Source organism: Pygoscelis adeliae, unplaced genomic scaffold, assembly GCF_000699105.1.
Source record: "Pygoscelis adeliae isolate BGI_AS28 unplaced genomic scaffold, ASM69910v1 Scaffold209, whole genome shotgun sequence".
NCBI classification, from domain to species: Eukaryota; Metazoa; Chordata; class Aves; order Sphenisciformes; family Spheniscidae; genus Pygoscelis; species Pygoscelis adeliae.
Window position 1 is genome coordinate 1,390,568 of NW_008825538.1, and position 17,155 is coordinate 1,407,722.

General features: G+C 38.1%; 1 protein-coding gene across 4 annotated transcripts in view; it reads left to right on the forward strand.

The window, feature by feature from the left end:
* The window catches only part of CTNNA2 (catenin (cadherin-associated protein), alpha 2), a 478,985-nt gene that overhangs the window by 263,037 nt on the left and 198,793 nt on the right, over window positions 1–17,155 (forward strand). The window contains exon 9 of one of the 4 annotated variants that reach the window (XM_009331865.1): window positions 14,203–14,218. The exons of the other annotated variants lie outside the window; for them this stretch is intronic. Coding sequence (XP_009330140.1) covers window positions 14,203–14,218 — 16 coding nt within the window. The remainder of the gene's footprint in view (window positions 1–14,202; window positions 14,219–17,155) is intronic. 4 annotated transcript variants of the gene reach the window in all.

Genomic DNA, 17,155 nt, shown 5'->3' on the forward strand with positions numbered 1-17,155 from the left:
GCTGTGTCCTTTGAACTGCCTCGGTTCAGCCAGCATGAGTTTGTGTTATTAATAAGGCCAGACAAGTAGCGATGACCTTATTACTGGATAGTCATGCCATATAATATCCCTGTTAAATATATAGATAGCGACGGATCTCTCAAGGGTCTGGATCACAGCTTTATTAATGCCCTTCTGTGTCGTCCATCAGTTCATGTCAGCGCTGTGTTTTACAATCTGAGTATTTTGCTAAGAACAGTTTGTATCATGCAGTATTGGTAAAGGAACAAAGACTTTTGTGAAGAAAGAGAACAGGGTGTCTTCAGGTGTTCAGTGCTCTATGAAGCTGTTTAATGTAACAGTGGTTTAATACGCTGCTTTATGTGTGTTCACAGACCACGGCGAGGCAACGCTGCCTACAGGTCATTTGTTAATTGAAGTTTCAAAGCGTTCAGCTGATGTATGTTTTCTGGCAGCGGGTATACTGGAAATGGCAACGCTGCCTACAGGTCATTTGTTAATTGAAGTTTCAAAGCGTTCAGCTGATATATGTTTTCTGGCAGCGGATATATTGGAAATAACGTACTTTATTCCAGAGACGTAGGTGAAACTTCAGAGTCACGTGAATATAATTCTGCTGCTCTCCTTCACAGTGAGCTGGCAGCCTGCACTGAGAGGGGAATAATGCAGGATAAAGAAAACCGCAAGAGAAACTTGTATTTATTTGTTTGAACTTTAATAAGAAGTGTTTGTATACTCAAAAAGCCAGTCCCAGCTACTTCGTATCTTTTAATGAAGAATTGTATTTAATCAGCGTCGCCTCTAACTTCAAATCTAAGAAGTCGCACATAAGGCTTTCAGTTCTTCTCTAGAAGATGTTAGTCCTTTTCATAGTAAATGAGAAAGGACTCCTAATGACACCAATTAAGGGATGTGAAGGCCTTGTTCTGCTCTTTATGGTCTGATAGGTCAGTTAAAATGAGACAACAAAACATATGGCGCAGACGGGAACAATTTGGGCTCTTTGTGGAAAGATGAATGTCTGTGACTGAACTCGGCAGAAGGAAGAATGAGCTTGCACAGCCCACCCAATTACAGTCTCTCTCTCCCAAGTCAATTAAATAATTTGAAAACTTTGCAAATGCTGCCGTGTATTTATATACAAAGATAAAACGGGCATTTTCATGTGTGCGGGAGTATGGTGGTCTGCAATCTCTTTGTGTAACTTGTAAACCTTTCCTGGACCAAATCTGCCATTATCTAGCTATTGTTATACAGACTAAACCCCGTAAGTAATGACTGTTTGAACTATTTATATGACCAAAGCTGGCAGGACTTTGAGGACGACAGTTACAATGCTGACAGAGCGGTCTCTTCAGTGCAAGGCAGAAATTTTGCAGTTTTGCCCCTGCCATTGGATATGGAAAGTGTTAATGAGAAAACAGAAGCTCCATTAGATTCCCCCTGTAATTACACACCTGGGGTTTAACCTTTTAAAGACACATGTGTTTTTTAATTACAAAATTAAGTATTACTCTTCTTTTTCTCTTTTTCTTAGCCTGTTGCTCTAGGTGTCTGCTCCAGTCTCATCCTTATCAATGAAGGATTTGGGTTCAAAGAGGAAGGAGGTGTAAATAATTCCTACACCTTGATAATTACATTGGTAGACAGCATACAATTTGTCTGGAAAATCAACCACAGGCAGATCTTCACCATGCAAGATTAATGTCTCACCCTGATATAATATTCTGTTCTGGTAAAGCTCCATCTTTTATGCTCTGTGTTAGAAAACCCCATCACCCAGTTTGTGGCCTCGGTGTTGCTTGTTAAAATATCATAGGATCTGGTTCACATGAGGGTTTGTGGAAATATTTCTTCATTAAAACTATTTTTTCAAGTTGCACTTTCTCTTCCATTTTACAGCCAATCCATAGTATTTAGTGCTAGACATGCTTTTTCTGGACGTACAACTTCATACCGAAAATACATGGTCTCAATCATGGATATGATGTGAATCCTTCTGTACTTAAGGGGCAGGGCATGAAAAGCCAAGCTGCAAACAGAATAAATCTTTCCTTCCACTTTCATCTGGGAGCCTTAGATTTATCTCATAATTTGAATTTTCACCTGTTTGCTCGAATTCGTTACAGATTCCTGTGTGCTCTTGCAGTCTTTTTGGAGGCTCTGTGGTCTTCACACCTCAAATTTCTAAATGTCTCTCAAAGATCAGAGGGAAGCACTTGTATTCTGTGGGTTTTGCCTGGGAAATGGCAAGATATTTAGTAAGTTGGGATGTTTCTGGTTAATACTAATAGTGAGTTGATTGAGTAGGAAAAGGGGAACCGTACAAGACTGACTGTTAATTCGGACATGGGTTCCCCATCCTGAGGGGTTTGTGCAGGGCTATTGTGAGAAAAAAAAAAATAAATGTGGCTTTTAGGACTGACCTAGCTGTTCCCACTGAAATCATGGATAACGGTGTTATTTTGTTGAAAGGCAAGTGCTTTCAACAGCCCAACTACTGCTTCTTTTGTAAAGTACTACTTATCTGGAAATAATACAAATAAATGTACATGGGAGGTGAGGGGGAAAAGCTTTCCATAATACTGGGAATTTAAGCTGATTCAGATACTTAGGTATCCGTGGGCTATATAAAGCTTTTCACTAACTGACTATTGAGAGAAGCCATTTTGTGAATTTAGCATATGAAATTTGAAGTACAAATACATGGTGTGACACTGCATTATTTGTTCAACACACCAATATTTTACGGGCATTCTTAACACAAAGGCTGAAATGAAGGAAGTTGTTGCTAAAAAAAGGTAACAAGAAACTATAGGAATAGAGATACAATAGAGGCCCGTACAGGAAGCGACCCAGACAGCACCATCTTTGTTAATAATAAAGGAAACATTTTCCATTGAGTTAAACATTGTCTGATTACATGGATGAAGTTACAAAAAATAAGAAATGAAATCCGTACAGAGATAGTTTTTTCTTTTTTTTTTTTTTTTACCCCGGTTACTTTGAGTTAATTTGCTAAATATGATTCCCAAAGGTCACCCTGAAGTTGGAAACTTTGCAAAAGTTTGCAGTTTGGCTTTTTTTGTGAAACGTTACAGAAAAATACAGCTGCAGATTATGTGGTCGTAATAAATTGTTCTGATCCGAGACTGTGACAGCAGATGTGTTCGTGTAACGGCAGTGGAGAGGGATCTTGCCTTCTCCTGCCTGCACTGACATTATCTGCTGGGGAGGGTATGCGCTGAAGCACCTGATGTGACTGTATTTGAGGTTATGCTGTTTCCCATTGACACGACTGGTCCACCTCATCCAGTGTCAGGGAAAATTCTCTTAATTTTGTAGAATATTTTCCGTCTTTGTTATCTGGGCTTCTTCATTCTTTACCAATACTCACATTTCAGCCTGAAGATTTCATATTTGCATTTTGTCCATAATACTTTTTTAATTTTGGGTTTTATTTCCTTTTTTTTTCCTTTTCTCTTTTTAAGTGCCTTGCACCTGTGTAAAGCACAAATCAAGATACCTCCTAGTTTAGTCGTACAGGGTGTGCCAAGCATTAAGGCAATATGTAAGTTAGAGGAGTAAATTAATCACAAAAGAGGCATATTGACTTATAAATCCTGCAAATCCAGTGTCCAGTGTGTAGCATGAAGTCTGTGCCAAAGAAGATAACTATTAATTTTGCAGTATTTAAAATCAACATTTTAAAAACTAGCCTACGGGCCTAGGATTATAAACGTTATGATATTGCTATGACATCTAGTTAGTAACATAGAATACTTAAATATAATATAATGCTGTATATACAAATATAAAGACATTCATTAAAATGTATTAGATGCCCACTGGTAGCTGCTCACACATCAGTTCTTAACAAATAATGCAATAAGAAGGAATGAAAATTATTCTTGACTAGTACCATCTGGTTCCTTATCACAGATAAATGATTACTACATTATAGTGTGTTGTTTCATTGAGGTAGAGAATACATGAAATGTTTAAGCATAATAAACTAAAAAGTAAAATCAAATTAAATTTGTGATATGCATTCATTTTCATGGCTTATGTCAACCATGTGAATAAAAAATGAATATTAGCTCAGTTGCTTCAGAAAACCATTGATTTTTTTTCCCTAACCTCTTCCAACAGGAATTGTATCATACAACTTTGATAAACAGAGAAATGTCCACCTTAAAAAGAGTTGGCCAGTTACTACTCCCAACTGAGAAGTCATTTCAGAAACCTTAATGTTTTAATGGATATTTATCTTTTCTGAATTAACCTAAATTTTTTGGTTATCATATCTAGTTGTTCGTGGGCCAGAATTGCACTCTAGCTTGAATCAGTCTTTGCTGCTCCTTTCTTCTAGAGGTATTAGCTGTTCATAACATTATGTCCTTCTAGTTTTATTCGCTCTTCTAAACACAGCAAGTTCCTCGGGGTCCCATTCCTTGCCTAGGCAGCCCTCTGCTTCCGAGTGCTCTGATAGCAATTTTCTTTCAGTATTTATATTTGGGGTCTATAGGTCTTGAACAAGAATGATGGAATTTTTTATTGTGTTTCAGTATCAGTGCCTCACACAGCAGTAATGATACCTTTTCTATACTGGCTTACACATGAACTCCATCATACATCTGAAAACCATATTTCTCTTGCTATCTGCTGATTTCAGATCTCAGCTGAACGTTTTATTTGCATTCATTTTGACCAGAGGTAGACCCCAAATGTACAGGGTGGGTTGTAAAGATTGTCTTAACATGTAGAAAGTCAGAACACTAAAGGTAAATAGTTTAGTGTGTCTGGACTAATGTGTTTTTTGCGCTAGCTAGCCTGCTCCAGCTACTTATCCAATGAATATCAGCCTCTCAGCAACACAGTTTTAATGGTGCTGTCAGAATATGCAGAAATATACATTGAATTATAAGCTGCCAGCACCATCCAGGGTAGCATTATTACAAGACTAAAATAATTTCTAGCTGTATCTCAGAAATGGTGTGTTCATCCAGAAATAGCATTGTTCAGGCATAAGGAATGTCATATAAAGAGGCATGGAACAGGTTTTGTTTTCGTTTGGTTATGTTTTTTCTAAGAACATGACAGCTTTCCGTACCTTCAAGAAGGTACATTTTCTTACAAAATAAACTTAATTAAGAATAGCAACAGTGGTTGTAATAATAAGGTATGTGCATAATTAATATATAGAATGGGAATTTATAGATACATCCCGAGGACTTAACACAAGGAATGACTAATATATAGAAATATTAATGCGAGACATCTTAGGAGCCAGTGTTTTCATATTCCCTGTAGAAATACAGTGGTAGATGACACCTAGTGGAGTTTGGCATTAACTGCAGGAATGTACCTAAGCCTGCAAAACTATTCACGATTGGAGTTGAAAGGAAAAAAATATTCCTGGAGCTGTTGAACTCTACCGTTCCTCTTGTTCTAGTTACAGATATGAGAATTTTGTATCATTACTGAATTCTTCTTTCTGTTAAAAAATAATAGTCACGATGGGACTGTAACAAGAGAGAGCAAAAAGCCTTTTTCACACCTCTACACTTTTCCACTCAGTATTTATTTTATACTTCCTGAGGTTGAAGGATTTAGCATTATAAATATACCATTTTTGGCTACTTTTAATGCTAAAAAAATTGGTTTATCTTTACATGAGAATTATTATACCAAACTATACTATGGAAAAAAAGAAAAGCATTTTTTCCTAACAAAGAACAGAGTATGTGTTGTATTTGGCTGTTATCACGGTCTTTCTCAAGGTGTAGTGTCATTACACAAAATGATAGCAAATTAATTATACTGGGCTTCACCTCACCAAACAACTCATATCTTCTTCAGTCTGAGGAGACCTTTTTTAGGGGTTCTTCTGAGTCATGCATTTATTGGGAACCTTAAGTGTTGTTTTACTGGTGCATCAAAACACCTGGAAAGAAAAATATGACACGTTTTCCCTCTTTATGTACATAGGTCAAGGTTAAGGAAACAAATGTCTTATAGTCAGACTTGGTTCCCTAATAAAAATACAGCTCACTTCTTAATCTTGTTGAAGGAAATGCAAGTAATAAATTACTAGAACCACAATTTGCAGCATCAGATGCTCACCAGCATGCACATACTTGGTCTACAGCTTAGCGGACACATGTTGGTTTCTGTTTACAAGATGATTCGGGTTCATGTTGGAAATTATACTCTTTTGGGATGTTATTCCAATTTTTTATTTAGAATAGCTCCAACTCACATCTCTTGTACTCACTTGTCATGGGCCACATTGTCAAAAACTTACGTTTTGGATCTGGTCATCAAGTGAGCAGGTTTGTGCCAGAAAGTTCTGTGTTGATTTCATTATGTCTCTACTTCTTAACAGGATAGACATGGGAGCACAGTCACCTCAGTGAACATAGAGAGTTATAATACATCCAGGGATGTTTGTGGGGATGGTGGTTCAGGAAGAAGATTTCTCCCAGCGAGAGGCAGCTGACACATTATTGTGTCTTTCATACCTTTTATATCTCTGGAGAAACTTCATTTAATAACCCATCTCCCCTGAAAGCACCGGTGGTTGATGTTCCTCCATGGCAGATGTGCTGAATTGGCCAGAGTCCATTTTAATCTCTCATTTACTGGTTCTGATAATGAAGTCTTGACCTCCCAGCAGATGGGACTTGCAAAGCAGTTCTGCTTACTACTAACAGGATCTGCGAGCCAATCTGTGCCTGAGCATGTGGCCTTTATATCCAGTGGAGTAGCATATTGGGTCAGGGACTGCAGGGTGCTGAAGTCAGAATAACTCTTGGAATTATTAAACAAACGCATACACATGCACCACAGCAAAATGATGACTACAGTAGTCTCTGCTTTGCTGTGATCTCACCATGTATCCTTCTGGATACTATGTTCAGTACAAGCATGAGCTTCCAAAACTGCTTAAAACTGTTTAGACCAGTAGGCAACTCAAGAGAGCAGTCCAAGTTGCCATGCTTTATCTTCTGATTGTGGGGTGATTATAGGTGTGCTGCAACTTTGACATAATGAATTTTAACATGAATTTTGGGTCACTTAACAAACGGTAAGTGTGGCAGTTGGAAGGTGGTGGTGTTTGCACATCTGTATCTTACGCTCAAGTTTCTTGAAAGGGTTGATTTAAAATGCATGCTCAGAAAATAAAAAAGTAACTCTGATGCAGTAGAAGGGAAAGAATTTAATAGATCCATTGATTTGCATCCATTATAGTGTGCTTAATTTACTCTATAGGAACTTCTGTCATTTAATCAAAATGCAAACCACAAATTGTTACATACCCAAGAGTAAACCCCATTGAACATGCAGGCAGAGTGTATCCTGAGGCAGCTATGGTGACTAGAGCCGCTGTCCCCAGTGGTGCTACTCCCTGTACATCACGTACTCTTGTGCCATGCAATGCACTCATGGCCATATGCGATGTCCATCCCTGAAGATCGTGTGTGGCTGTGCTGGTACACCACAGAACCGGGTTTGTACTTGGTTTGGATCAGTGACATACGGCCACATCACGGATGTAATTTGTTCAGACTCCAAATTAACATACTGTCGGGTGTGAATGCAGAGCAGATGGGCTGCTTTGGGATAACAATACACTTGGACACTCACAGAAGCAGCTGATTTTACATTCAGAGGCACAGAAGCAGCATTGAACAAAAGCATTCATGGAAAGCACCAAGGGGTATCCATGTTGTATTTGGCACCTAACTTGGGAAGATTTATAGCACCTGTGGCAGACAATAATTTGATTTCTGCTCTGAATGGCCTTCTGATAGCACCTACCTTTCTCCATTAACTATATGAGGAACTATATGCCTGAAGTTAGTTGGCAAATACCCATTTATATGTTCCATGTGAGGGTTTGGTAGTACCAACCGTATGTAGTTAGCACCGATAAAAGATGGTAGGACTTTCAGAGTCCTGGTGAATAATTTCTGTAACGGTTTACTTACCCCATCTCTCCTGAAGAGGCAGCCATGAATGTTGTCTTCATTACGGCATGTCTGACTTCGAAGTTGCCACATGCTTAAAGCAGTTGCGTATACTACACTGGCATACAAACATCTTGATTTCTGTGCCATTTTGCATTTGAGTGGGTGTATGTGTGTGTGCCATGCACCCAGCCGAAGCAGGAGTGAGTTTGGTGTTTGGCATAAGATGGAGAAGGCAGCCTCCTTGTCCCAGGAGCTGGGTCCACAAGGCAAAATCCAAAATTAGGGGTTTGCATTCAACCCTCACAAGTCTTCCCAACTTCACTAAGATCAGGGTTATATTCTTGAGGTTTTTGTGTGGTCACATTAGCCAGTAGGAGACACTACCAACGGAGTTTCTGGGACGTGGCTCTGCAAACCCATTTGCAGACCCTCTCCTGGCTGGGCAAAGAGGCAAGTGAGCTCACTCCGTTGGTCCTAAAATCCAAACAACTTAAATTCCAAATTTACCCGACGCGCTGACTCAGCTGTCACCACCACGAGTAAATCTGAGCCCGACTGTGAGATCCGTATTTATTTAGTGTGTGCTAAGGACAGGCTTTCCTCGAGTCAGCGCTTCAGGGCTCAATGCACAGTGAATATACATAGAAACGAAAGGTATAAGTGTGAGCTCTGCCTTGTCCACCAGATCACAAAAGCTTTGATATTAAAAGAATAGCTGGAAAGCAAGTTTCCTGCACTGGTGCTGGCCATGATGTTTAGAGTGAAAATAAATTAAAGACCTTTTTACACTGCAAAAGACTTTCAAAAATTAGTCTTACAACAGCCCACATAGCACTGAGGGCTTAAATACTTTATTGACCAAATCGGCGTTCAGAGTCTGTAAGAATACCCTTTCAGTCATAAATCTTTAGGCAGAGCTGCCTTTTTGGGCATTAATATTAAGCTGCTGCTCTGCATTTACTTTTGTTTGATACAAGTGAGATAAAAGCGTGGTTGTGATGTTCTGTAAAATCCATAGGTGTTCAGCAGTGTAACGCTTGTTATGGTATTCAAATAATACGAGTAGCAATTTTGGCATGTGCTCCACATTTTGTAAAATAAACTGTGGACTTTAGAGTTAAATCTAGCCATGTGATAAGCTGCAGTCTTTGGAAGCTGGCTGTTATCGGTGGCCGGGCTGGTTTCTGTGCTCTTCATCTCTTTTCCAGTGCGATAGAGGGTTTTGGAGCACATGCGGCAGTAATCCCACTAGATGGAGCAGGGTGGCAGCAGTGCTGTATAGGTTGGGCCATAAGGGCAAAACCACACGATTATGTGCCAGGGAAAAGAAAAGAGAGAGAAGAGAGAATGGAATGAGTGGCGGCAGAAGAGTGAAAAACGGAATATGTGAAGCAGCAAAGAACAGACTTGAGACAGACAATTAAAAAAAAGCAAAGCAGAGGAAACCTACATTGGAGATGTGTAATAGTAATGCAGAAAAACAATATGAAAACAGATGTTGGATCTTATTTTTAAGCCCTAAGCACATTTACATTTTTCTTTAATCTGTATTTTCCTACATTTCTGCTTTCTCCATCTTTCATCATAACTGGAAATAAAAAGTGAGATTTTTTTCAGTGCGATAGAGGGTTTTGGAGCACATGCGGCAGTAATCCCACTAGATGGAGCAGGGTGGCAGCAGTGCTGTATAGGTTGGGCCATAAGGGCAAAACCACACGATTATGTGCCAGGGAAAAGAAAAGAGAGAGGAGAGAATGGAATGAGTGGCGGCAGAAGAGTGAAAAACGGAATATGTGAAGCAGCAAAGAACAGACTTGAGACAGACAATTAAAAAAAAGCAAAGCAGAGGAAACCTACATTGGAGATGTGTAATAGTAATGCAGAAAAACAATATGAAAACAGATGTTGGATCTTATTTTTAAGCCCTAAGCATATTTACATTTTTCTTTAATCTGTATTTTCCTACATTTCTGCTTTCTCCATCTTTCATCATAACTGGAAATAAAAAGTGAGATTTTTTTATAGATAAAATTCTATTTTCGTCTTGAGAGTCTTACTTAAAGCTGAGGCATCCTCAGGAATGCATTTAAGTCAGGAATGTTTTGCAATCTTAGTTTTCATTGTTTAATTTCAGTAGTGAAGATTTAACTTCACTTGACTACTCCAGAAATATTCTTCTTAAACTACTTTAACATGTGACTGAGCTCCACTTTTATTGCTCTGATTTTTTGTTTTATTTTCTTGTTGATACAAGGAAAACTAAGGTGTTCAGTTGTGATTTTTCCATTGCTGCTGTTAAATATTGTTGAAAAGAAATGTTATTTCACTTGCTACTTGTAACATGAACCCTAAGTGTAAAGCTACAACTTGATAGATAGTGAAAGTAGCCAACCCCATTACAGAGTTTGCCTTCTTGATCATTTTGGGGTATTAGGAAAATGTCAGGGGGAAAAAAAAAATCTGATGCAGTAAATCAGGTTTACTACTGAATGATCTATATGAAATTAAAGTGGGATAAATCAGCAGAAAGTTGTAACTGAATATATTTTTTTTTAATGGAAGTTTTCAAGACATGCTTTTAACTTATAAATGCAGAGCAATTTAGCATATCTTCCTCCAGCAATAAAGTAACTACTATTACAATAAGCAATAGATCAAATCCTATAAAAATCAGTAAGAGTCTTCTCAGACGTAGGTGGGGTTTTGATCAGACCATACGGTTCCGAGATTGTGTCCTTTATAGCATCATACTAATGACATAAATTTCAGGAGACTTCTGGGTGGTTCTAATTTCTGCAACTGCAGATACATGTTTTAATAAAAGAGCAGCTGGGGCCATGCTGGTAATCCACTCTGGTTTACGTAAGAATTTTCTTTAGGGTGAGCTTCACATTACTCTTTCTCTGGTAAAAAAAAATGTGATTCAAGAATTTGTTATCCTCTGTTGCTCATTTTCACTATCATGCCACGCAAAGCTGCCATCCAGTTGCGCTTCTCAGTGAAATTATTTCTGGGACTGCATTAAAAACTCAATCAATGAAGACAGCCAAGTTAAAAAAAATAAGGGTCTTCCCCAAAAGAGGTATTTTTTTCTTAATCCCAATATTCTAAAGCTAAATATATTTGTGAATCTCTGCTCCCCAACATTCCCTGTGCAAACTTTTTACATCTTTTAAATTATGCATTTACAATGGTCTCTCTTAAAGCTGGGGAAATGATCAGGTGTAGGAAATAAATGTTTGGAGGAGACAAAGGAAAGTCAGTCTTGAAGGCAACCTTCAGTTGCAGAATCTCTGCCAGTGCCCCGTTATGAAACAAGAGTTTCACTGTACTCGTACAGAGTCTCTTAAATGCTGAAACAAGCTAAACTGAGTGATCACTGTTTGTCTGGTGAATCCCAAAACATGGAAGAAAATTCCATAGGTATTGCTATCAGGGTCACTGGGCATGCCACCAGCATAAAAGCACTGAGTGTGTAGAGGCAATGAAAATGACAAGTTCAGAATTAAGAATTTTCTACTCTATTTTAGGGAGAAAATAGGATGAGAAATTATAGAGGCACTGAGGTAAGGAATTATATGTGTTTTGATCACTCTTGCCCTCAATGGGTTGGGGTTGTTGTTCATCAGCTCTCTACATTTTCTCTTTCATGGAATAAAAAAGCAAAAGAGTAGACACTGCAGTGTTAGAACTGTGATATCTGGGAATAGCCTTGAAAATGTTAACGAATCTCTAATTAGAAGCAGGAGTGTTCATGGGAATTGTGAATCATTTGCTGAGAAAAGCAGATCTGAGCAAATGAAATGCCTCCAAATAGCAAGGACAGAGAGCTATACATGGAATTTGAGTACAGGATGACTTCATCTCCATATCCACAAAGTAACAAAAGGCATTGGTGGCGACGGAAAAAAAGTAAGCAAGACTTCAATACAAAAGAAAGCAAGTCAATAAAATATAGAGCAAAGTCGGGTAGCACTGTACAGATTTCATGGGTAATACCCAGCATTGAGACAGACTGGACAACCCAAAATCTGCTTCCCGTTTACTTGTTCATTGCATAGTAAGACAATCACAGAATAATTAGGTTGGAAGTGACCCATGAAGGTCTCTGGTCCAAGCCTCTGGTCATCTTAGATCAGGTTGCTCAAGGTCTTATCTAGGCAAGTTTTGAATATCATCAAGGATAGGAATTCCAGAACAACAGAAAAAGAGCAATACCAGAATAACAGAAATATAGAAATTAGAAGTAATAAAAAGGAGACAGAACCTACTAAGAGATGATGAGGTTGTATTAGCAGCCTAATACAGCAAAGGAGACAAGAAACTGAGATGGACAATGAGTTGATGGTTCAGCCCTCAAAAGTCACATACATTGGGAAAGACGGCAGCTGAGGCTGTGTTGAGCCAGAAACTGTATGCAGCAACTATAGACCTAGGACAGCAGAGCAGATGTAAGTGTAGTAGAGAACTATAGAAGCATAGTAGTATGGTAGTAAAAGAGGGGCCAGTGTTAGAGCCAGGCAGGTATAGAAAAACTTGGTGCAAGAAAGTCAAATAAAACTACACATAAGCAATTCAAAGACCTCCTAGGCCACTGTCTGGTGGAGAAAAGTCATCGATGTGAAGTCAAGTCTCACCCAACCATGAAAAAATAAACCAGAATTCATTCTTATCTGAGAACCACTTGAGTGCACTTGAAAGCAAATAAATTAAAATATGATGGCAGTCAATACGATGTCTTTGTGCTGAACTCTGTTCCGATAAACCTGTGCCCCCGCAAGTCAGGAAATTCATGTGTGGAAGGAATATTAACAGCGCAAACAGATGAAATAGTGTGCAGTGGTGTGCATTCCTAGTGGAGCTAAAAGGAAGGAACATGGATTGCAAGTGATTAGGATATGAGAGAGAGAAGAAAAAATAATAGAATCATCGAATCATTAAGGTTGGAAAAGACCTCTAAGACCATCGAGTCCAACTGTCGACCCAACACCACCATGTCCACTAAACCATGTCCCTAAGCGCCTCATCTACACGTCTTTTAAATACTTCCAGGGATGGTGACTCAACTCATAATATATATATACATGCGCTGAGATGCATATAATTGCAATTTAGCTGTACACACAGCATTTCAGTATATACTGCATTATGTACTTACATCACGTATACCAGTATTTATGTCAGTAATGAATCAGTCTAGTTGTACAATCAAGAAATTACCCAGTGCAAGGCGTATAGTGCTTAAACTATCAATAATACATATTTTAGGGTAAAGTTGGAAAAAAGAAATTTGCAGTTTATTGCTATAAAATCTAAATTTTGCTTCTGTCCAGTGAAGGTGATGCTTGCTTGCTGTGAAATGGCAAAAATAACTACAGTATGTTGAAGCAACCCAGAGTTCACGGCCAGCATTTTCAGTAGAAGTCAATGTTTTCAGTGCCTTCCTTTTTATTTTTTTTCCTTTTTTTTTTTTTTTTTTGAGTTTCCAATTTCAGACAACTTCGGTCAAGTCATTTGGGACCATTGAGGTGCTCCACATTTCTAGAAATCAGAGACAGCTTACCTTAAACTTTACAATCAGCATTTGAAGCATTTTGATATTCATATATTCCTTTGGGCCTGTGTGAGCTTGGGCAAAGGCACAGAGGAGTCAGCAGCGGGATGTGGAGTTTCTGTCTGTCATTTTGCTCCTCTAGAATTTTACCAAAAGGAGAATTATGTTAATGAGAGGAGTCTCGCTGTATCCTACAATTTAGGTACATGACAACTTGAGCATACTCCAGCTCCTGTGAAAATACATGAGAAGCACAGAGTAAGAAAGAAACCAGATTACTATCACCAGTACATTTCCCATCTATTTTCTGTTTGGCATGTATTTGGGTATATTACATGTTTTTCTTTCTTTTTTTTTCTCTTTATTTTAATAGGCCTAAAACAAATAGAAATTAATATCTGAACAAAAGATACTCTACACCACTGATGTCTGAAAAATATTTTCCTCCTGACTTTCTGTTGTGAATTCATTATCTGAGAAGATTGTTTAGGTTTCAAAAACTGTCATGCTCGATAAAAATAGCTTACGCCGCCTCCTTCCTTTAACTTAGTGTGAATGTTATACACAAGACAGCTGACACAGAGTTATGATATTATCAGCATCATTTAACTTCTTGCACTTAATTTACCTCATTAACATTTTTATTGCATTTTGTTACTATTGCATATTGAGAAAACATAGTTGTAAAGTCATCCAGTTCAGGCTAAGCACCTATATATGGCTCAGGGATGTCAACGTGCTTTCATTGTCGCATTAAACTGGATTAAATAGTTAAACTTTCCAGCTGCTCTAGTACCTGTCCAGTTGGCAGAGGTGTGGAGTAATCTACGACTCAGGGTTTTCCAATTTGCAAGATCACATTTCTACAGTCTGACCAAGTGATATGCTAGAAAGAAAAATGGTGTGTTGACCACGGGACCAGTATTTGATTTCAAGCCTTGATGCACCAGTACTTCAGTAGGAAATGATCTTGATAGGATGGCAGTTTGCAATCTATCCTCAGACAGCATGAAGGTTGTAAATTACCATACCTGGTGTTTACCATTGTTTCTTACTGATAATAGGTGGGAAATTTGTGTGTGTGTTTATGATATTTTATTGATTGAGTTACTGAAGGTCAGGGATACCAAAAAGTTGGTTTTTTCTACAGCTAAGTTATAGATTTTCATGAGTTTTTTTAAAGTATGTTGGCTTAATATATATGATTCTGATAAGCGTGATACATTATCATCCAAACTTTCAGAGTTCCAAAAATGTAGGGGACCAAATTCTTCTGGAGTTCTTGTAAATGCTTTCAGTAAGTATTTTTTTTTTGTAATGTTAATCTTCTCTGGATATTAGGAGCAAGTAATTTCACTCTAACTTCTGATCAGTCTTAAAGGACTGAAGGTCATGTCATATCTTTCAAAATCTCTTTTCCTTTTAATTTTCAGAATGGTCTTCATAGCTCATGGACTGAATGTCATGACTTTTTAATGGTGATAGAAATTACATAGGATACCAAAAAAAATATAAATTTTTTTCATAGAGTTCCTACCAGTCTGTAACTTTACAGTAGGAAGCTCAGTTTAGCCTTTAAAACTGAGTTTATTTGAAATAAGTGGTCAAACCAGTTTCTTAACTGGTTTGTAATTAGGTTAGTAATCTCAGATTATTTAATATAAAAATAGTTTCCTGTAGATAAAAAAAAAAAATCACATTGACTTTGGATACCTAATCATTAGTAAAAAGACATTGTAGAATATAACTTTGTTATGAGGCTTCTGAAGCGAAAAGGTATATCAAACTTCTTTAAAAAAAACTGTGAATATTTGCAGAAATTTTACTAATTAATTTACTTTTTGATTCTTCTGACTGACTAGGAGGTATTAACTCTCTTTTTAATTCAATTATATCCTCCATTCAGTCAATGCTAATAGGTTAATTTATTTTCAGCTATTATTATTACTTATTTGCTAATAAAACAAAAACACCAGGAGACAGTTTGAGATGAAGTTTCATTTTGCAGCGAGCAGTAGGCAGAGTCAGGGTATGAGACAGCCTCTGCCATGAAGCATGTAACAGTTAACACTAGGTAAATCAGTGTGGGCAAAAAAATGCCTTCCTTGCAAATAAAATGGCTAAAATTGGTGTTTAGATTGGTTAGCTTGCTTGATTTTCAATTATTCCTTTTTTTGCACATTCAAAGCAGCCTCTGGAAAATATTTATATGGAATTAAGGGGTGAGAAAAGAGCCACTAAAGACTCAGGGGTAGTGAGAATGGAAAAGAAAACCTGAGCGTAGGCGGAGGGAGGATGAGGGTAAGGAACTGTGCATCTGGTTCAACAACACTCAATCTTTATCAGCAGGTTTAGTGATGGTCTCTGTGGTATGCACCGGAAAACTGTTGGGAGTGTGGTTGTCTGACCATACACTTAATACTGAAATTTCTATTCTTCTAATTGTTTATTGTGCTGCTTAGCCTAAACATGGCTACTAGTGTCTCTGCTTTATTAGGGCTTAGTTAAACAATTTGGAAAGCCTTCTGAGTATGGACAGAGGAATTCCCTCTGTAACCTTCAGTACAATCCGTAGATTTTTGCAATTCCTTTTAAGAATGACATTGATATCACTGATGTATTGCTTCCATGTCTGAGCATCTTTCTCAGCAGCCTTCAGAATCAGCATCCAGGTTTAATTTTCCCTAAATCACTGTTTATTCATACAGAGGATACATATTTCTCTGAGGATTGCATCCACATCTGGTTATCACTGCTACGCTTAGAATTAGACTTTTGCTTATCCTAAATCAATTATTTCTGACAGGTGCAAAACCATAATCCCTTTGGTACCTGGCACCAAGCAGAGTTAAATGGAAAAGGGATGTGTACGTTGGAGGACCATTAAGAGTATTTTAAAACAATTAAATCAGATTCTGTTTTGGTTACACATAATCTCAGATCAGGTACCATCTGAAAACTTTTTCTTTTAATGTTAAGATCTTTAAATCTCTGCATGATTTGCATGATTTTTTAACATTAAAATGTCTAGATTGCAAAATGTGTACACCTTACTAAAAAAAAAAAAAAAAAGCTTTATTCATTATTGTGTAGCATCGTACTTGTACAGTTCCCTAGTCTGCTTTTCCCAGAATTTCCTCCCACTGTGCTCTTCTCCCCATCTTCCCAAAAATGCATATTTTCAGACTTGAGGAAAGAATAGGAGAAGAAAAACCCAACAATCATGCACACCAACTCTGTGCATGATTTGCTGTTCCAACATCTCAGCCATGAGAGATCTCAGCCTTGATGGTCTGGAATAGTGTCATGGTTTAACCTCAGTCGGCAACTGAGCACCACACAGCCGCTTGCTCACTCTCCCCACGCCCCCCCCGGTGGGATGGGGGAGAGAATTGGAAGAGTAGAAGTGAGAAAAACTCATGGGTTGAGATAAAAACAGTTTAATAATTGAAACAATAATAATAATAATAATAATAATAACAACAACAATACACAAGGCAAGTGATGCACAGTGCAATTGCTCACCACCCACTGACCGATGCCCAGCCAGGCCCCGAGCAGTGGCCCCCCCAGTCAGCTTTCCCGCAGTTTATGTACTGAGCATGACGTCCCATGGTATGGACTG